Source organism: Stomoxys calcitrans, chromosome 3 (assembly GCF_963082655.1).
Source record: "Stomoxys calcitrans chromosome 3, idStoCalc2.1, whole genome shotgun sequence".
Classification (NCBI taxonomy): Eukaryota; Metazoa; Arthropoda; class Insecta; order Diptera; family Muscidae; genus Stomoxys; species Stomoxys calcitrans.
This window is the reverse complement of record NC_081554.1, coordinates 10197549-10220677: the sequence shown is the minus strand read 5'-3', so window position 1 is coordinate 10220677 and position 23129 is coordinate 10197549. Positions and strand designations below refer to the sequence as shown.

The following is a 23129-nucleotide window of genomic DNA, read 5'->3' as shown; positions in this document are numbered from 1 at the left end:
GCTTGTGTCATTCATACGTTCATAGGTCTGTCCGTCCATTCTACCGCTTAAATGACAATAAGATATATTTAGGATAGAAGGCAAAGGCACACTTTGAAAGGGGAGAAAGTAATAACATTACACAAAATAGGCCTGAGCCGTCGTCTCTTTGTTTGTGGCCCCCTCCATTGCTAGTCATTGGCCAATAATAGTTGTCTGAAAACTGCCGCCAGTTGGTATGAATTTCTATCCTCTGGTAGTTTATCCTCCCACTTTCCCTCCATGAGCCTGGGGAATCTCTTTAAGGCCTAATTGCATTTCATGGCATTTTGTATGTAAGACCATTTGTAATTTGCCTGTTAGCGTCTCTGCGACGGCTACTATAGCAATGATGAGAAGAGTAGTCTTTTGTATTTGCATTGTGCTCTTTTGTCAAAAGGATTAAGTTTTGCCAACAATTCGTGTAGTAGTCGCATTTAGGTATGTTACCTCAGTTATTTTTGTGGCTACCGCTTATTCGAGTGGCCAGCGCAAACTTCAAGTGGCAACCACCCCTTCTCCCTTCCCCTGCTTTGCTTTACTTCAATCAACATCCAAATGACTATGCAGTCAGAATACCAATGTGAACTCTTTTACAGTTGTTTAATACTTTAAGTAGTTTTGCCTTTAGCCAACTAATCATCGTCATCATCTTCATTGGCTGTATTATGCACCTATGCATAGCAAAGTGCAAATGATGAATGAGTATAATAGGGTGGAACGGCGACAAGTATGACCGACTTCATACGTTACAAAAATATGCATGTTTTAAATGAAAGGTCAAGAAAGAATTTGATGAAACTAGCCTTACGATTAGATAAATTAAAAAATTATTGGTACTTAAAAAGGTACTAAAAATGGTACTAATTACAAATAAATTATTTTTGATAACAACCAAAATCTACGCAAAAATTTTGAAAACTGAAATATTGAAATATGAACACTTTACCTTACTTTAATTAGCTATGGCAGAATATTTGTTCCACAGCCGAACGTAGAAAAGCGCTCAATCTAAAATCTCTGACACCAAGTTTCGAGGTGTCTTCCGCCACTTGATCTTTCCATCGGGCTTTTGGTCTTCCCGGTTTGCGTGTACCACCGTGTTTGCCTTCAAAAGACTTCTTCGCTGGAGTTTCATCATCCATTCTGACAACATGAGCTAGCCAACGCAGCCGTTGTATTTTGATGCGTGTAACTATGATATCGTCGTCATACACCTCGTGATTCATACGTCGCCTATATTCTCCATTAACGCAAACTGGTCCATATATTTTATGAAGAATCTTTCTCTCAAATACTCCAAGCACTGCCTCATCTGCTTTCACAAGTACCCATGCTTCAGAACCATATAACAGCACGGGTAGTATCAGTGTCTTGTATAGAGTAATCTTCGTCTGTCGAGAGGTGGCCTTGTTTCTAAACTGCTTACTTAGTCCAAACTAGTATCTGTTTGCCAGTATTATTCTTCGCTTAATCTCAAAACTGGTGTCATTTGTTTCGGTTATGGCGGTGCCGAGGTAGATAAAGTTACTGACTGTCTCAAAGTTGTGGTTCCACTTTCTCCATTTTCTTGATGTGTTCGGTTTTGCAAGGCTTTTTGGGAGTTTCGTCTTATCATTTCATTTACTGCCAGACCCATTTTCACTGACTCTCTTTCGATTCTCTAAAAGTTGCAGTTACTACTTCCGGTAACCGACATGTTACTGACTGTCTCAAAGTTGTGGTTCCCAATTTTCTCCATTCTTTTATCTGTTTCGTTGTGCAAGGCTTTTTGGGAGTTGAAACCATCCATTTCGTCTTATCTCCATTTACTGCCAGACCCATTTTCACTGACTCTCTTTCGATTCTTTCAAAGGATGCAGTTACTACTTCCGATGACCGACCTATTTCTGACTGTCTCAAAGTTGTGGTTCCCAACTTTCTCCATTTTCTTTATCTGTTTGGTTGTGCAAGGCTTTCTGGGAGTTGAAACCATCCATTTCGTCTTATCTCCATTTACTGCCAGACCCATTTTCACTGACTCGCTTTCGATTATTTCAAAGGCTGCAGTTACTACTTCCGGTGACCGACCTATGATATCGATGTCGTCGGCATAGAAGAGTAGCATGAGTTCTCTTGTGATTGGTGATCATAAGAACCCTAGAATTTTCAAATTTGTAGTTTTTGGTAGTAATATGCACAAAAAAAACATATTAAAGACAGTAGTAAAAGTAAAACGGGCCGAATCTTATATACCCTCCTCCACGCCATGGATCGAATTTGTCAAGTTTTTTGCCCGATATCTCTTCATAAGCAATACTCGACCGGGCCGAATCGTATATACCCTCCTCCACGCCATCGATCGCCTTTGTCAAGTTCTTTGCCTGATATCTCTTCATAAGCAATACCAAGAATCTCTACCAAGGTATGAACCGATTGGGGCCATACTTGGTTTGGTTATTGGAGTCCAAAGTAGAAGTCATTGTGCCAAATCTCAGCCAAAACGGATAAGAATTGTGCCCTAAAGTTGCTCAAAAGTAAAATTAACAGTTCGTTGTACAAAATTTCAGCCAAATCGGTTATGAATTGCGCCCTCTGTAGGCTAAAAAGTATGATCAGGAAATATGAATTTATATGAGAGCTATATCAAGTTATGAACCGGTTTGGACCATACTTAGCACAGTTGTTAAAAGTCCAAACGAAATACTTTGTGCCAAATTTCACCCAAATCGGATGATAATTGCGCCCTCTAGCGGCTCAAGCAGCCAAGATCCGGGATCGGTTTATACGGGAGCTATATCAGGTTATGAACGGATTTGAACAGTTAACAGCAAGTACATACAAATATCTTCGTACAAGACTTCAGCCAAATCGGATAATAATTGCGCCCTCTAGCGGCTCAACAAATCAAGATCCAAGTTCGGTTCATATGGAAGTTATAAAGAGTGATTTGTTAAGAGCTTGATAACTTTTTTTTTAAAAAAAACGCATAAAATTTGCAAAATCTCATCGGTTCTTTATTTGAAACGTTAGATTGGTCCATGACATTTACTTTTTGAAGATAATTTCATTTAAATGTTGACCGCGGCTGCGTCTTAGGTGGTCCATTCGGAAAGTCCAATTTTGGGCAACTTTTTCGAGCATTTCGGCCGGAATAGCCCGAATTTCTTCGGAAATGTTGTCTTCCAAAGCTGGAATAGTTGCTGGCTTATTTCTGTAGACTTTAGACTTGACGTAGCCCCACAAAAAATAGTCTAAAGGCGTCAAATCGCATGATCTTGGTGGCCAACTTACCGGTCCATTTCTTGAGATGAATTGTTCTCCGAAGTTTTCCCTCAAAATGGCCATAGAATCGCGAGCTGTGTGGCATGTAGCGCCATCTTGTTGAAACCACATGTCAACCAAGTTCAGTTCTTCCATTTTTGGCAACAAAAAGTTTGTGAGCATCGAATGATAGCGATCGCCATTCACCGTAACGTTGCGTCCAACAGCATCTTTTATACGGTTTTACACCAAGATCTTTGCGTAAAATCTTCCATGTGGTCGAATAACACAAACCCAATTGCTGCGAACGGCGACGAATCGACATTTCACGGTCTTCAGCAACACTCTCAGAAACAGACGCAATATTCTCTTCTGTACGCACTGTACGCATTCGTGTGGTTGGTTTAATGTCCAATAAAGTAAACTGAGTGCGAAACTTGGTCACAATCGCATTAATTGTTTGCTCACTTGGTCGATTATGTAGACCATAAATCGGACGTAAAGCGCGAAACACATTTCGAACCGAACACTGATTTTGGTAATAAAATTCAATGATTTGCAAGCGTTGCTCGTTAGTAAGTCTATTCATGATGAAATGTCAAAGCATACTGAGCATCTTTCTCTTTGACACCATGTCTGAAATCCCACGTGATCTGTCAAATACTAATGCATGAAAATCCTAACCTCAAAAAAATCACCCTTTATTAGATTAAAAACCGGTTTGGATCTTTCTTAGCTCAAGAAGTCCAGATCCAGGATGGATTTATATGGCAGCTATGTTAAAACATGGACCGATATGGCCCATTTGCAATCCCAACCGATCTACACTAAAAGGAAGTATTCATGCAAAATTTCAAGCGGCTAGCTTAATTTTTTCGAAAGATTGCAAGCTTTCCACAGAAGAATGGACAGGGCTAAATCGACTGAGAATTTCAAGACGATCAAGAAAATATATATATTTTGATGGGTCTGAGATTAATATTTCAATGTGTTACAAACCATAGGACGATATTAATATACCCCCCATTTTTTTTTTTGGTTTATTGGTTTTTAAGGAGAGCTGTATAAGATTAAAAACCCATTTGGATCATACTTGGCGCGCCCATTGAAAGCCATAGCGAAACGTAACGTGCACTATTTTAGAAGTTAAATCGGGAGAACGGCCTAAAAGGCAGCTATATAAGGCTATCAACCGATTTGGATCATATTTGGCATGGTTGTTGGAAGTCATAGCAAAACACTATATGCACAATTTCTGCTAAATCGGATACAAATAGGGCCCTCTAGAGGCATAAGAAGTAAATTCGGGAGATCCATAGGCGCATAAAAGCCACATTTATTATCCGATTTTGCTGAAATTTGAGACTGTGAGTTAGGCCACTCGACTTATTCCTTCAATTTGGCCCAGATCAGTTCAGATTTGGATATAGCTGCCATATAGATCGATCTCTCGATTTTAGATTTTGGGGCCATTAAAGGAGCATTTATTGTCCGATTTCGCCGAAATTGGGGACAGTGTGTTGTGTTAGGCTCTTCGACATTTTTCTGAAACTTGGCCCATATTTGGATATAGATGCCGTGTCGTATATGGTTCAGATCGGTTTATTTTTAGATATATTGGGTTGCCCAAAAAGTTATTGCGAATTTTTTAAAAGAAAGTAAATGCATTTTTAATAAAACTTAGACACTTATACACAATTGAACAATGACTTGTGCTTATAAGTATTTGGTCCACATCGGAACATATTTCGATATAGCTGCTATGGGGCATAATGTATGCATTTTTCACCGGATTTTGACGAAAGGTGGTTTACATATATACCCGAGGTGGTGGGTATCCAAAGTTCGGCTCGACCGAACTTAACGCCTTTTTACTTGTTTGTTGTACGGTCTAAATCGGTCTATAAACTAATAAACCGATAGCTTTTTGCGCCCCTGAAAGCCGATTTGGCTTAAATTTTGCACACAGTGCTCTCCCATGACTTCCAACAACTGTGCCGAGTACGGTCTAAGTCGGTCTATAACCTGACATAGATTCCATATGACCTGATTTTCCGATTTGACTTCTTGAGCCCTTAAAAGCCACAATTTTTCTCCGATTTGGCTTAAATTCTACACATAGTGTTCTCTTATGACTTTGAAAAACTGTAGCAAGTACGGTCCAAATCGGAATATAACATGATATGGCTCCTATAAGACCAGATCTCCCGATTTGGCTTCTTGAGCCCCTGGAAGCCACAAGTTTTGTCCGTTTTGGCTGAAATTTTGCATGTGGAATTCTGTTATGACTTCCAACAACTGTGCCGAGTACTGTCCAAATCAGTCTATAACCTGATATAGACTCCCATATAAACCGGTCTCTCGATTATCCTTGCTCGGTTTCTAGAACATCTAATTTTTGCTGAGTTGACAGACATTTGGTATGTTTTTTTTTTTTTTCACGTAACCAACAGGCAGGGGATGTCCCCTATATATGCAGTGCATTGCGTTGGCAATTAGGAAAGTTAAGGGTTGGAGGGAGGAAAGAGGGTGTAGTGTTTATTGATATTAGTCTTAAATTTCTGAACGTCAATGTCGGTGCGAAAGACATTAGCCGGAAGTCGATTCCACATACGAATGGTTCGGGCGAAAAATGAATTTTCTCGCTAATGCATGACTCGGTCGACTGACCAATCAATTACAAACGGGTGGGAGTTCCTGGCAAGTCTTGTATTCCTGGTGAACATCCTAACGTCAGGGATAAGAAGACGAATATCCCTGGAACACACGCAATGAAAATAACGATAGAGCAGTACAACGCTACCCACATTCCAACGATGTTCAAGTTAAGCAATAGAGTTGGATACCCTACTGTCCCCAATCAACACCATTGCTCTCCGTTGAACCCGGTATATGAGAGTTATATTCCATCCTCTGCCTGATGTAGGCAGTGTAGATATTGAGAAGATCGGAGGAGGTGAAATATTTCTTGCACCGCTTAAGAAAGCCCAAAAACTTGATCGCCACTTCGAATACGTGTTTGGACCAATGGACATGACATTGTATCTTCATACCCAGAACATCAAGAGCATCTGACCGTCGATAGATATCGACGATTGAAGTGGGTCAGTGAATCACTTGTGAGACAAGCACTGCGTCTTCTGTGCGTTAAAGTCTACTCTGTTCATTGTACCCCACTCGGAAATGGCCAACAAATCCTGGGAGAGAGTCTCATCCATAATGCGCCTCCTGTCCACAATTTCTTGAGGACTGGGCCTATGGTCGAATGAATATGAATGATACAGCCTTCTGTCAATGAGTAGACTGGAAGTCTGACCCAATAGATTGTCAATGAAAATAAGATAAAGGGAAGAGGAAAGGATAGAGCCTTGTGGCACACCTGCGGTCAATGTATACTCATCTGATGAGAACCCATCTACAACAACTAGTATAGGGCGATCTCTGAGAAAGCTTGATATTACCAATTCATAATTTAAACTGCAGCTGGAATATGTGGCTAGGCTAAACACCCTAATATATGTTCATTCAATTTGCAATTGTGTGTGTGTGTGTGTGCATATATGAAATTGCACTGCGCCCAAAGATACTTTTGTGCCGATTAAAGTTTCTTTTGGTAGTTTTTTTTTTTGGTGCCCTAAGGTCTGCACATATTGTATTGCAATTAAATTCAAAATTCAAATGAGATGAAACATTTCCAAAAGCTATCCTGCACCTCGCTTCCTTCAACTAGACAAACTCAGCCAAAATAAAACATCATAAAGCTCCATTTAAACAATTTGCCTAACTAAGTCACCCGTGCAAGGGGGGCCTTGCCCCTGCTCGTCATACATACAATGTTTTTGTCGCCCTTTTAGCGGTCAGTAGTTTTTCAATTGGGTATTAAATGAAATTCCATTTCAAGCGATATTACACTGAGTTTCCCTACAAAATACTTGTAAGGGTTTACATGAAGCTTTAGTTGTTCAACGACACTCTCCCAAACGTAGTCGGGAAGAGAGACGCCCTCGGCCATAGGCAAATGGAAAATGGGAAATTTGATCCGCTGCCTGTTATCGTTTGCTTGTAGTCTGCCAATAATATTGATTGAATTGTATTGCAAAAGAAAAAAAGTGACGTTTTGAGCAAACAAACACTTTTTTAAAAGGAAATTGAATGTGAAATTTTCCTGCAGCACCCCTCATTTCATGGTTATCGAAGGGGTTTTTCACCTAAAGGGAGGGGGGCTGGTGGTGATGCTGCTGAGTTTTCTTTTTATGATATAAAAATTAAGTGAATCTTATGAAAATAAACAACCGCGAGCCAGCAAATGTATAACAATTAGATTTTGCAAAGAAAAATATACAAAACTTGATTGTTATTGGACAGAGTGAATAAAATGCCTTCATATTTATTTTGCGAATATGTGTTTGTGTTTGTATAAGACGAGGATTGGTTAAGGAAATCATCTTTGATTAATTTTAGGATAAAGTTTTTTAAGGGTGGTAAAACATGCTTTTGATTTAAAAAGAATCGTCATAGCTGGTAAATCGCGGAAGCAAAGATTTTAAGGTTAGTGAGGAAGTGCAAAAGTCGCAGAGATTATCCGTGTATGAACTGAACGGCTGCTTTAGAATCCTTGCAAAAAAAAGAAACATCAGAAAATTATTTTAGCGATGATTATCCCCCATCTAAAGCTAGCGGATTTTAGCCATCAAATCATATCTCTTAAGTGGTGTCGCTTTGTAGTACGCCATTCGATCTTGGCTATAAAATATGAATCGGACCACACACATTGATATACGAGAAGTATTTCCAGTTTCTTAATGGAGAAAATATTCGAGATTCATCATCAAATTTGAATCTATTTTTTACGCTTAAAAGGATGATTGGTTTGTGCATCGTAGCCACTCTAAAGACGCGCCTTCTGATGCACTGAATGTGATTCTACACTTCATGTCTCTTGACATAGTAGCTAGACAAATTGACAACGAATGACAGTTGCTTACAATTTGGGGGTAGTGAAAACTCCAAGACCGCCTATGAAATTTTCTAAAATCTTGCCTTTAGAGAAAAAGTCTTAAAAATTTTGTCTTATTAATTTTTTTTTTTTTTTGAGATTTAGTTTTTAAAGGAATTTTTCTTTCAAATGTATCTTTAGAGAAAAAATCCTTTTAACTTACGTCTTTAGAGAAAATTTCTTAGAAATGTAGATATTAGAGAAAATTTCTTTAAAAATTTGTTTTTAGAGAATTTTTATACCCACCACCATAGCATAGGGGGTATATTCATTTAGTCATTCCGTTTGCAACACATCGAAATATCTATTTCTGACCCTACAAAGCACATACATCTCGAATCGTTGTAAAATTCTAAGACGATTTAACGATGCCCGCGTGTCTGTCTGTCCGTCCGTCTGTTGTAATCACTCTACAGCCTTCAAAATTTTAGATATTGAGCTGAAATTTGCCACAGATACATCAGGTTAAGTTCTTGAGGGGACCAAATCGGACCAGCTTTAGATATAGCTGCCATATAGACCGATCTATCGAAAAAGGGTCTAAAGCCTATGAAGGCTTTATTTATTACCTGATTTTGCTGACATTTGAAACACCGACATCTGACCCAAATATTGTTCAGATGGGACTATATTTAGATATAGCTGCCATATAGACCGATCTGCCGATTAAGGGTCTGAGGCCCATAAAAGCTTTATTGATTACCCGATTTTACTGAAATTTGAAACAGTGGCCCAAATATGGTTCAGATCGGAAGATATTTAAGAAGTAAAATATTGCTAAGTTCGCCCTGGGCCGAATCTTGGAAACCCACCACCATAAATTCTGCTAAAATTTATACAAAATAAATGACGTTCAAGGGCATACGTTTATTGTACAAACCAAACTTCTTTTAAACCAGCAAAAATTAAAGCTTCTAGGAACCGAACAAGAATCATCGAGAGACCGGTTTACACGGGAGCTATATTAGGTTATATGCCGATTTGGATCGTACTTGGCACAAATGTTGGAAGTCATAACGGAGCACTACATACAAAATTTCAGCAAAATCGGACAAAAATTGCGGCTTCCAGGGGCTCAAGAAGTCAAACCGGGAGATCGGTTTATATAGGAGCTATGTCAGGTTATAGACTGATTTGGACCGTACTTTACATAGTACGGAAAGCCTAACATAAGTCAATGTGTCAAATTTCAAATAAATCGGATTATAAATGCGCATTTTTAACTTAACTCTCTGTCCCAAATTGTTGCAACATCGTAAAATAAATGCGCCTTTTATGGGCCCAAAACATTAAATCGGCGGATCGGTCTATATGGGGGCTATATCAGGATATAGTCCGATATAGCCCATCTTCGAACTTAACCTTCTTATGAACAAAAAAAAGGATCTGTGCAAAGTTTCAGCTCAATATCTCTATTTTTATACCCACCACCGAAGGATGGGGGTATATTCATTTTGTCATTCCGTTTGCAACACATCGAAATATCCATTTTCGACCCTATAAAGTATATATATTCTTGATCAGCGTAAAAATCTAAGACGATCTAGACATGTCCGTCCGTCTGTCCGTCTGTCTGTTGAAATCACGCTACAGTCTTCAAAAATAGAGATATTGAGCTGAAATTTTTCACAGGTTCTTTTTTTGTCCATAAGCAGGTTAAGTTCGAAGATGGGCTATTTCGGACTATATCTTGATATAGCCCCCATGTAGACCAATTCGCCGATTTAGGGTCTTAGGCCCATAAAAGCCACATTTATTATCCGATTTTGTTGAAATTTGGGGCAGTGAGTTGTATTAGGCCTTTCGATATCCTTCGTCAATTTGGCTCAGATCGGTCCAGATTTGGATATAGCTGCCATACAGACCGATCCTCCGATTGAGGGTCTTAGGCCCATAAAAACCACATTTATTATCCGATTTTGTTGAAATTTAAGGCAGTGATTTGTGTTAGGCCTTTCGACATCCTTCGTCAATTTGGCTCAGATCGGTTCAGATTTGGATATAGCTGCCATATAGACCGATCCTCCGATTTAGGGTCTAAGGCCCATAAAAGCCACATTTATTATCCGATTTCGCTGAAATTTGGGACAGTGAGTTGTCTTAGGCCCTTCGACTTCCTTCGTTAAATTGGCCCAGATCGGTTCAGATTTGGATATAGCTGCCATATAAACCGATCCTCCGGTTTAGGGTCTAAGGCCCACAAAAGCCACATTTATTATCCGATTTTGATGAAATTCGGGGCAGTGAATTGTGTAAGGCCCATCGACATCCTTCGTTAATTTCGCTCAGATCGGTCCAGATTTGGATATCGCTGCCATATAGATCGATTCTCCGATTTATGGTGTAAGGCCCATAAAAGCCACATTCATTATCCGATTTTGCTGAAATTTGGGACAGTGAGTTGTGTTAGGCCCTTTGACATATCTCTTTAATTAGGTCCAGATCGGTTCAGATTTGGATATAGCTGCCATATAGACCGATTTCTTGATTTGGTTTTTGGCCCATAAAATACTCATTTATTGTCCGAAGTCGCCGAAATTTGGAACAAAGAGTTAAGTTAAGCCCCTTGAAATACTTCTGCAATATCGCACAGATCGGTCCAGATTTGGATATAGCTGCCATATAGACCGATATCTAGGTTTTAGGGTTTGGGGCCATAAAAGACGCATTTATTGTCCGATTTCGCCGAAATTTGGGACAGTGCTTTGTGTTAGGCTCTTCGACATATTTATGCAACTTGGCTCAAATCGGTCCAGATTTGGATATAGCTGCCATGTAGACCGATATCTCGATTTAAAGTCTTGGCCCCATAAAAGGCGCATTTATAATCCGATTTCAGTGAAATTTGACACAGTGACTTATGTTCGACTTTTCGACATCCGTATCGTATATAGTTCAGATCGGTATGAGGTATATGAGTATAAGGTATGATACTTTCACCGAATTTTGATGAAAGGTGGTTTACATATATACCCGAGGTGGTGGGTATCCAAAGTTCAGCCCGGCCGAACTTAACGCCTTTTTACTTGTTAAAGATGTAGCGTGATTTCAACAGACAGACGGACGGACATGACTAGATCGTCTTAAATTTTTACGCTAATCAAGTCGGAAATGGATATTTCGATTTGTTGCAAACGGAATTACAAAATGAATATACCCCCATCCTTCGGTGGTGGGTATGAAAAATCCAACACATTAAACCTCGTGTGCTTGTGTCTTCATTTAAGTAAGTTGGTTTCAATACATAGAATCACTCAAAAAATTATGAGTTGTGGCATGAGTTGCGATCAATCGCTGCAGATCTTTGATTGGGAAACCCTGTATCTGCGAATGTGCCCATCTGTTGGCTTGTCTATCTATTCGTCTGCCTATTCAGCCTTCTATCTGATCGTCAATTTGTCCTTCCGTTTGTTTAGCGTCTGTCTGTTCGCCTGCATATCTGTGTCTTTATCCGCAATTCTGCCTGGTCGCCCGTTTGTCCTTCTGTCTGGTTATCCGTATATCCGCCTGTCTTTCGTTGTGTCTGTCCGATTTAGTATGCATCTATAGGTACATTTATACGATTGTTAGTCTATCTTTGCGTCTTTCCATGCGCCTGCCTGTTTTACAGTAGGCATGACCATCTGTCCGTCTTTCCGTTTCCCATTAATTTTTTTAACATTCGCTTTTTTGGTTGGCCTTGCGTCACTTTCTTAATATCTTCGATTGGGAAACCCTCTATCTGTGAATTTGTCTATCTGTCCATCCGTATGGCTGGTCAACCATGTACCCTTCAGTCTGTCTGTCCTTCTGCCCAAATGTTAGTCTATCTATTCGCCTGTCTATCTGGCCATCTATCTGGTCGTCCATTTATCCTTCTGTCTTTCCGTTTGTATAGCGTCTGTCTGTTCGCCTGCATGTCTGTGCCTTTATCCGTAATTCTGTCTGGTGGCCTGTCTGTCTATCCGTATATCCGCCTGTATTTCGTTTTGTCTGTCCATTTTAGTATGCGTCTATAGGTGGATTTATACGGTAGTAAGTCTATCCATGCGTCTGCTTATTTTACAGTGGGCAAGACCATCTGTCCGTCCTTCCGCTTCCCATTAATTTTTTTAACATCCGCTTTTTTGATTGGCCTTGCACCACTTTCTTAATATAAATTACACCAGTTCCATTTTATTCTTTTTAATATCATGTACATGCAATAATAATTCCCTTAAGCAATTAATGTTTCATATTTTAAAATTGTTCCATTATAATTGCGAAAATCATTTTACCATAATCTCCCTCGTATTTGCTTTAACGGGAGAAAAACCAAAGGCTACAACTATCTTCGAATGTCTAATTCTCATTATCATAAATGCCCATCTTTTTGAAAGTATATAAACAAAATTAAAAACCAACCGAAAAAAAAGCTTAAAAAACGCAACAGCCACAACCCACAATAAAATAAACGAAAAAAAGGAGAACATACTCGTATAATGGCAGAGTTAATGCGGCCGCCACCGTCGACGATGATGGTGTGGTGCTGGAGATTCTAACCAATCCGTCCAAGGGGTTAAGCAAGAAAGCCAACAAACGTCCATCTCCATGCATCCATCTTTAGATGATGCTGACGCTTACGGTTTCCCACTGCTGATGCGGCTGCGTTGAAACACTTTCAAAATAAATCTGGGGAAAACTCAACAAATTCTGGAAAAAAAGACTATTATTTTCAAATATTTTTTCTGCGAAAATCCCCATCATACATCACACGTGTAGTAAAGTCTCACACGCGCATCCCATATCCCCCATCATAGCCGTCATCATCCACATCATGCCATACATCCATCAGTCCATCTATTTGCCATTTCACTGGGAACAGTAAACTGTTATGGTGGCCCAAGAATTGCCGACCCCAACATCTGCTGCTATTGCTGCTGCTGCAACCATACTGCCCATCACGCTCCTCACTATATAGGATAGTCATTAGTGTTGTTGGCAAATTAAATAAATTATATTTTAAATAAATAAAACTTTAATAGCCAAGAGATTTCCCAAGATTTTCCTATGGCCTGCAGCGTACGTATCTTTTCAGTGGGACATAAATTTCATTTTGAACATTTCGTGGTTTTTTAATAAATCCAAATTAATGTCCATGCCTTTATCTCTTACCTATGCCAAAGTAAACAAGGGTGGAGAAGGTGTTTATTAATGATTTGTGGCATTACCAAAACACACACGGCGCACGATCAATTTAAAAAATCTTGAACACCTCAAAGAAAAACCAAAGAAAAAATAAAAAAATATTTTATAGCCAGTGGTTATGCTTAATAGGGGGGTGTAGTGAGGCTAATAAGGATTTTCATAATAAAAATTAAGTATTATGCACAAATTTTAAAATTTTTAAATTGGATATATTAATTTTTATACATAACTAGCTGAGCCCGCTCTGCTGCGCCCGATAATGCTATGTTCGAGAAAAGTACTCCTAATTTGGAAATTTCTGCCTAATTTGAGTTGGAAATGTATTCCAATTTTCCTGTGGATTTTTCTACTCTTAACATGTACTACTACTACATGTAAGTGTGCCAACAAAATTTCGCTTCAATCGCCCAACCCATTTCCGAGATCTGGTGTTTTTAAAAATTAGTGTTAGGGCCCGTTTTAGAGTGAAAAAATTAAAAAAAAGGGTCCGCGCTTTTTGAGATATCAAAAAATCATATAGCATATTGCTCCTTCCGGGCCACTACCCACAGTGTGTGAAAATTTGAAAGAAATTAGTTCAGCGGTTTTTGAGTCTATACGGAACAATCAAATTTACAAACCCACAAACAAACAAACACATATTCATTTTTATATATATAGAAGATATAGAAGATGTTAAAATATAGTATGTGGTGTTGGCCCTAATGAAGAGAAAATTATTGCAGAGATATTTTATTGCAATTTTTGTCCAAAGAAAAATTTAATAGAAAACATTTTAAATTTACCTTAAAACATTCTTATAGAAAAAAAAGTTTTTATTGAGAAAATTTCATAAAATTGTGTCATTACGAAACATTTCATTGAAGAAAATTTGATTAAATTTTGCCTTAAGAGAAAATTTAATTAAAATGTTTTCTTTAGAGAACTTCCTTACTAACAGAACAACTTTCCTATGTATCGTCCAATCATGAGTCAAATCTCATACAATTAAAATCTAACTACCTATGTCTGTAGACGAAAATTATATAGTTAACTCACCCTCATTTAACTTACCACGAAATGTGTTAAAGAAAAAAAACTTCTTCCTCTAAGGCTCTTTACACAAACAAAGCATTGCACTTTTTTCCATATCAGAGGCTATTCTAAAAAATTTCAAAGCCCACCCACTCCATAACGGTATCTCCACTCTTTTGATATTATTTCGCACAACACCACAAGTAATGATCTAACACAACCAAATAAAACACATCCATAAAAGGCTAAGCTCTTCACTCATTAATACACCTTACTCTCACTCATCAACACAATACACTCATGTAATACACCACAAGCCCTGCTACCCACCATACCTAATACATTTAAACTTACTCTCTTTCTCACCAATCCAACTGTTATAAAGTGGTATGATTTCTCTAAGCTATTGCTTTCTAAGTTGATAGTGTTCTTATGTTAAACTTACATACTATTATAATAGTTGAGTGTGAAAGAGTGCAAGATTAGGTGGATAGTAGAGCTTGTGTGAGTGAGAGAGGGAGAGCTTAAACTTTTACGGTCGTGTTTTGCAAAGAGGTAAGTTGGTGCTTTAAAGTACAGCTTAAGCAGCTTTAAGTATGAGAATAACAACAACTTGTCCACTTTGCACAAGTAACTGCATAATGTTAGTGAACTACATTACTTTTACTTTCTTTCTCTCTTTCTCCCTCCCTGGCTATTTCTCCGCTTTACTATCGTTCATAGCCATAACGGATTTCTTGTAGAATAACAATAACTTTTAAGCTTTTTTTTTCTTATTTCTTGAAACTTTCTGTACTTTAGAAAAATATATTTGAATTGGTACAGCTTTTGTTGTAATAGAATGTCCAGAAAGCTGGCAAATTTTCGCTTATCCCTTTAATATGCAATTTTACCTTTGAATGAAAACCCTGTCCTACTTTAGATTCATCGTTATTGTGTTATTTTTGCATTTTTAAATTAATTTGCAATTTTTTTGTTTTTGTGTTTGTGTTTGGTTAGTTTTGTTTATGTGCAAATTTCACACTCAACTTAAATCCATTATTTTCACCCATGACGATCATGTCTAACATATTTTATTATTGATTTCTATCCTGCTGTTAAATGTTTTCAATTACAAGATTTTTTTTTCGTTTTTAGTTTTTCTCTACTTTTGCGCCATTAAATCAATTATGGTACAAAATGATTAAAAAAAAAGTTGGCAAACGACGGGCTGTGCGGTGTATACACGGTCGTTAATGATAATCATCAATTAGATGGCGATTAAACAAAACTCTGAAGCGAACACAGTGGGCATCTGCTGTTTGGCGAATTTATTTAGTCTAAAGATTTGACCATAAATCATGCATTGCGTTGTTTTAAGTCTGGTGGTGGTCAAGTACGCGAGGGTGGGATGTACCCTGAACACAAGGGGAAATAGTTTGAGGGGGGTGTTGTTTTTCAAAGATTAAAAGGGGAATATAATATTGTTTTCGAATTTCAAATAATTAAATTTTGTAAAGATTATTAATGTTCATATAAAAGAAATTTAAGAAAATTTGGCGAAATGTTTTTTTTAAACAAATGTAGTTTTTCTCAATGGAAAATAACTCAAAAAACATTAGAAATATTTTCCTCGAATTCCGATTTGTTGAAATTTGATTTAGAATTTTAACAAAATTTTGATTTCGAAGCAAATTTTGTCAAAATTTGAGTTTTTTTCATTTTCAAGTTTTTTGCCTGTTAGGGTGAAGATCTTTAAATTTCACAATTTTGTTTGTTTTTCTTTCGAGAAATCTTTCTTTCTTTCGAGATGGTGGGAAATCTTTCTTTGCAAATGCAAAAAGAAAGCCAGAGATAGCAACATACTAACCACTATGGGACGCGTTTCGTCTTTGGTTAGAAGACTTTTCTACTACATTAGGTGTGATAGCTTCAAAGGCCATGCGTTGGTATGTTGTATTCGAATCGTATTAATTGCGAAAACGCCTCTATGATACAATTACCACACTAACCACGCTCCTGTCCCTGTCCCACGCCCTGTCTTTAAGCTGTACTTTTTCCCAATGCATGTGTTTTTCTGTAATGGCATATTTTTTTTTTGCGACAATTACACTACTTCAGAGGTTCACATGATTCTGTGCATCTGTTGGAAGTTGTATTGATGGCTTCGAACGCTAGATAGCGGCAACGGCTCTCGCTGTTGCTCCGTGTGCACAGGTAATAAAAATTAAACTTTTATATAAAAATTCGTCGTACTTAGATTTTCATAGAAAGTTGCATCGAAATTTAATTTTAAAATTTATTATAAATAATTATAAATTTATTTTTACAGAAAATTTCGTTAAAATTTGATTTTCATAGAAAATTTCGTCGCTATTAAATTTTTATACCCTCCACCATAGGATAGGGGTATACTAATTTTGTCATTTTGTTTGTTTTCGGTCAATAACCTGATATAGCAGCCATATAAACCGATCTGGGGAATTGACTTCTTGAGCCTCTAGGTTTCGCAATTATTAGCCGATTTGCCTGAAATTTTGTACGACGGATCCTTTCATGACCATCAACATACGTGTTTATTATGGTCTGAATCGGTCTATAACCTGATACAGCTCCCATATAAATCGATATCTCTATTTTACTTCTTGGGCCCCAACGGGAGCAATTCTTATTCGATTTGGCTGACATTTTACACAGGTCTCCAACATATAATTCAATTGTGGTCCGATCCAGCCCATATCTTGATATCGCTCTAATAGCAGAGCAAATCTTTTCTTTTATCCTTTTTTTTACCTAAGAAGAGATGCCGCGAAAAGAACTCGACAAATGCGATCCATGGTGGAGGGTATATAAGATCCGGCCCGGACGAACTTAGTATGCTTTTATTTGTTATAGAAAATTTTGTTCAAATTAAACTTTTATTGCATAAATCGCCATTTTCATAACATTTTTTTTTCAAATTTTGATTTGCATTGAAAAATTTCGTCAAATTTTGATTTTCATGGAAATTTGATTTTTATTTAAAATTTCGTCCAAATTAGATTCTCATAGCAAATTTCGAATTTTTATTTTCATAGAAATTTTGAAAAAGATTTTTTTGATATATCATTTAATTTTTTTAATATTCAAATAAATAAAAATGATAAATTTAATTTTCATTGTAATTTTACTACTTTTATTATATATGTGAGAGACCTTGCATAAAAATTTGTTTCTCACTTGTTCATTGCCTCTTTATGCATTAAAAGCATTCACAATGCTTCATACTTCATAATTCACAATACACCCAATCACAATATATGCTTATTACGCCTTTGTCACCCTGTGTATTGCAAAGTTATAGTATAGACACACATCAATCATACTCGACTAGTTTTCGAAGACACCAACCAAATACAGGGTAGTTCGTCATAGATTACTCTGCAACGGGTGATTAAAAATGATTTAAAAATTATCGATTGTGGATTATAATTATAATCTACAATGATAGCAAGGAATTAAAAAAATTGAAGCTGACTATAAAATAAAGAAAAGGTTACTAAAGTAAATAAAATTTAATTTGTAAAAAATCCCTTCAACCAAAAAAATCTCCCAACTTCTATACCAAAAACGTCTTCTAACCATTTTGTTTCTTCTGATTTTCTTTACAGTGAACAGGAGCACTTCATTTCCGAGCACACCGTTATGGCTGTCTTCACCTCACAGGGCCAAATGGGCGGACCTTGCCGCTATATGCCAGCCACACGAAGGCAAAATCATCAATGCCGCAAAGAGTTTGGATTGCCCGATACCATACGTGAGGCTCGCCGTTTGGCCACCACCCATTGTGAGGATCAATTTCGCTATGATCGTTGGAATTGCTCCATAGAGATCAGGGGTAAAAGGAATATTTTCAAGAAACTCTACAAAGAGACGGCATTTGTTCATGCTCTAACTGCAGCCGCTATGACACATTCCATAGCACGGGCATGTTCCGAAGGACGCATGACCAAATGTAGCTGTGGACCCCGCAAACACAATCGTCCCGATCAGACCTTTGAATGGGGCGGTTGCAATGATAATCTGAAACATGGCAAAAGGGTAACGCGAAGTTTTTTGGATTTGCGTGGTGGAGAAAGTGATGAGGTTACTGAGATTTTACGACATGACTCAGAGGTAAGTTGGCAAAAGAGATAGTGGCTCATACAAGTTGAATCTTCTTTTTGTTAAAGGTCGGTATAGAGGCTGTCTCCACTATGATGAAGGATAAATGCAAATGCCATGGTGTTTCGGGTTCCTGCTCCATGAAGACTTGTTGGAAGAAATTGGCAGATTTCAATGCTACGGCCACATTGCTGCGACAGAAATATAATCAGGCGATTCGAAAGGCACCCAACACACGCACAATGCGAAGAGAGGCTACCTCAAGTCGTGTCAAAAAGCCCAAACAGCGACGAAAGAAAGTAAGTATTATGAAAAAATAGCAAAGCTTAGAAAATGGGTAATTTTTTGGAAAACTCCATCAAGTTGTCTATTAAAATGTAATATGTATTTGATTTTTTTAATAATTCGACATACATCGATTTTAACGAATCTTCTATGACAATTCATCTGTTTTTGTATGATAAAAATGCATAAAAATTGCATGCATACAGAATATGTATGTTTTTCATCAACATTTCAATACAAGACGACTGAAATTATAAAACTTTTACAAGTTTCTACAGAATCTAGAAGTTCATCGATTTAATTGTGAAATTTCGACTGTCAAGATTTTAGTATAAAAATTCGCTTGTGAAAACTATCTGTCATTGAATTTTAAATAACTTTCACACATGAGACATATCGAATTTTTATAAAAAATAGCTTGTTATCGATTTCTTAGGAACATTTCATATTATTGCAATTGTAATAAACAAGCTTGACATCGATTTGTCAATTAAATAATTCTTCTTTTAAGGTTTTTTTACGGAACGCATTCATGAAAATTTAAGTCGGTTCAGCTAGTTTTCTATAAAAATTGGCCTGTCAACGAATTCACTAAACCGATTTTTTTGTAAAATTTCCCAACTCATTAAAATGTTAAAGGAGTTTCTTTAAGAATTCAAAAAAAAAAATATTTTTTTCAAAAATTTTGCTTGTAATTAGTTTGTTTCGTCATCGAATTTTCTTTAAAAATTCTCTTAACAAGAAATTTGCCTTTCAGTTTTCTGTATCAGTTTTGCGTCTGCTATCGACTTTTTGTCTATTATCGATTTTTCAAATGTTATCGATTTAAAAAAAATTGGCTGTCATTCGATACAAATACCTCTTTTTATCGAAAGTATTGTAGTCGAATATTCTTACAACAATCATCAGTTTTCTAGCCATGTCCGTCCGTCTGTCTGTTGAAATCACGCTACAGTCTTTAAAAATAGAGATATTGAGCTGAAACTTTGCACAGAATCTCTTTTTTTTTGTCCATGAGCAGGTTAAGTTCGAAGATGGGCTATATCGGACTATATCTTGATATAGCCCCCATATAGACCGATCCGCCGATTTAGGGTCTTAGACCCACAAAAGCCACATTTATTACCCGATTTTGCTGAAATTTGGGACAGTGAGTTGTGTTAGACCCTTCGACATCCTTCGTCAATTTGGTCCAGATTTGGATAAAGCTGCCATATAGACCGATCTCCCTATTTAAGGTTTTGGACCCATAAAAGTCACATTTATTATACGATTTTGTTGAAATTTAGAAAAGTTAGTTGTGTTAGGCCCTTCGACACACCTCTTCAATTTGTCACAGATCGGTCCAGATTTGGATATAGCTGCAATATAGACCGATCCTCTGAATTAGGGTCTTAGGCTCATGAAAGCCACATTTATTATCAGATTTTGCTGAAATTTGGGACAGTGAGTTGTGTTTGGCCCTTTGACATCCTCTGTCAATTTGGCCCAGATCGGTCCAGATTTGGATATAGCTGCCATATAGACCGAACTCTCGATTTAAGGTTTTGGACACTTAAAAGGCATATTTATTGTCCGATGTCGCCGAAATTTAGGACAGTGACTTAAGTTAAGCCCCTCGACATATTTCTGCAATTTGGCATAAATCGGTCCAGATTTGGAAATAGCTGCCATATAGACCGATCTCTTGACTTAAAGTTTTGGGTCCATAAAAGGCGCATTTATTGTCCCTTGTCGCCGAAATTTGGGACAGTGAGTTGTGTTAGGCCCTTAGACATTCGTCTTCAATTTTTCTCAGATCGGTCCAGATTTGGATATAGCTGCCATATAGACCGATATCTCGATTTAAAGTCTTGGCCCCATAAACGCCTCATTTATAATCCTATTTCACTGAAATTTGACACAGTGACTTATTTAAGGCTTTTCGACATCCGTGTCGTATATGGTTCAGATCGGTTTTTAGATATAGCTTGTAAAAATACCAATAGTTTGTTATACACAATTGAACAATGACTTGTACTTATTAGTAAAATGGCAATTTTGCCCATGAACATTCCACTAAGGAACAGGGGCTAACTTCTCACATATCAATGAGTGCAGTCCAATTCAAATTTAAGCTCAATTATAAGGGGCCTCCTTTTTATAGCCGAGTCCGAACGGCGTGCCGCAGTACGACACCTCTTTGGAGAGAAGTTTTACATGGCATAGTACCTCGCAAATTTTGCCAGCATTAGGAGGAGGAGGAGGGGAAAACCACCCCTGAAAATTTTTCCTGATGGTCTCGCCAGGATTCGAACCCAAGCGTTCAGCGTCATAGGCGGACATGCTAACCTTTTGTGCTACGGTGGTCTAATTAGGAACATATTTGGATATAGCTGCTATGGGGCATAAGGTATGAATTTTTCACCGGATTTTGACGAAAGGTTGTTAACATACATATATACCCGAGGTGGATGGTACCCAAAGTTCGGCCCAGCCGAACTTAACGCCTTTATACCTGTTTTTATTTGTTATTGAAATTCACTTCTCCGTACTTTTTTTTGTGAAAACTCGCCTGTCATCTTAATTTGGGTAGAATTTTTTATAAAAACCGGCCTCTCAACAAATTCATATCATACCGAATTTTCTGTAAAATTTAACGTCTGTTATCGGCTTTTTTTTGTTATCGATTTTTCAAATGTAATCGATTTTTTTAATGTAGTCGAATATTCTTACAACAATCATCAGCTATCCATTATGTATTTTATTTTTTCTTAAAATTTTGCTTGATTCTCAATGTTAAAAAATGTTCTTCTAAGCAAATTGCTGACTGTCATCGATATTCGCCTGTTTTTGAAGTCGATTGTGGTATGCTATAAATTTTTTAAAAAACTTGTCCTCTCTTCAATTTGCTTTGAAATATTGAACTCCCACAAATATTTTCTTGAATTTTGAGGTCTTTAGTTTCTCAGTCTACATTGATGAATCATTGATTTAACATAAAAGAGTTTCATGTTATGGAATAGTTTCTAATTTTCTATAAAACTAATCCCCTATTTTTCCTATTTCCCCTTTTAGCAACAACAGTCGCAGTACACCACCTTATACTACTTGGAGACTTCACCCACATACTGTTCCGTTACCAAGGATCGCCAGTGTCTGAATCCAGACAATTGTGCGAATCTGTGTTGTGGGCGTGGCTATGTAACGCGCGTCTTCAAACAGGTGGAAAAGTGTCGCTGCCGCTTCAACAATGGACGCTGTTGCCAATTGATTTGCGATTATTGTCAGCGTTATGAGGATCGATTCTTTTGTAAATAAATTTTGGAACTATAGAACTTCTCATCCAAACACTTTCTCCCTCTTCCAACAAGAACAACAACAGCAACTTCCTACAAACAAAACATTTCTGCCTTCTTTTGGAAATCGCCAGATGGAAGTAGCCTAATAAGAATACAGAGCGACGAAGACGAGAGAGCGCAACGATGACTTCTTTTTATTGTATTTTATTTCATTCCTATTTATAAATGTGCGTGTGTATGTTGATCGAATAGTTTTTAGAGAAAAAAATTACAAAAAAAAAAAATAATAATTAAAAAATTATAAGAAAACAGACAAAATATTATAAAAAAACGAAAGCAAAACAAAAAAAAAACAAGAAACTCAACCGTAACAACAATACCATAAATCGAACAAAGCAAATAATTAGCAGAAAATAAACTTAAAGAACTGTCAATCTTTTTCAAAAAAAAAAAAAAACAAAAACCAAATACAAAAAATAACTCATCACAATGTTTAGACATTATCCCAAAATCCCCTTAACTCCCCATCATCTATGCTACAATGAAGGCATAACTCTTGTATTAAAACGAATATTATTATTTAATTGTATGTAAAGAAAAACAAACAAAAAAAAATAATTAAAATAAAGAAAAAGCGAAAACATAAACAAAAAAAAAGCAATGAAAAAAAACGAAAAACTTTTAAAATCATTCACAAAAAAAATGTATGCGACAAACCAGAAGAAGCAAAAAACAAAATCATATTGTAACTTTAAACACTTTTAATTTATAAAAAAATATATTATAAGAAAAACACAACAACAAGAACAAAACCAAAAAATAAAGAAACATTTTCAAATAAAAATCCAATAAAACACACTCTGTCTTTTGTAAAACTTGGTTGGCAAGGAAGGAAGTTTGAAATGTTGCGGGTAAAGGTCTTGAAATTTTTGAAAAGAATTTGGCTGTTTATACCCGCCACCGTAGGATAGGGGGTATATTCATTTAGTCATTCCGTTGCCAAC

General features: G+C 37.0%; 1 protein-coding gene across 1 annotated transcript in view; it reads left to right on the top strand.

Annotated features, from left to right (window-relative positions):
• The window catches only part of LOC106082578 (protein Wnt-4), a 117088-nt gene extending 94227 nt beyond the window's left edge, over nt 1–22861 (top strand). Inside the window, exons 2-4 of the mRNA XM_013245192.2 lie at nt 18067–18571; nt 18628–18858; nt 21902–22861. Of these exons, the coding sequence (XP_013100646.2) occupies nt 18067–18571; nt 18628–18858; nt 21902–22144 (979 nt within the window). The 3' untranslated portion in view covers nt 22145–22861. The remainder of the gene's footprint in view (nt 1–18066; nt 18572–18627; nt 18859–21901) is intronic.
• Nucleotides 22862–23129: the final 268 nt, after the last annotated feature.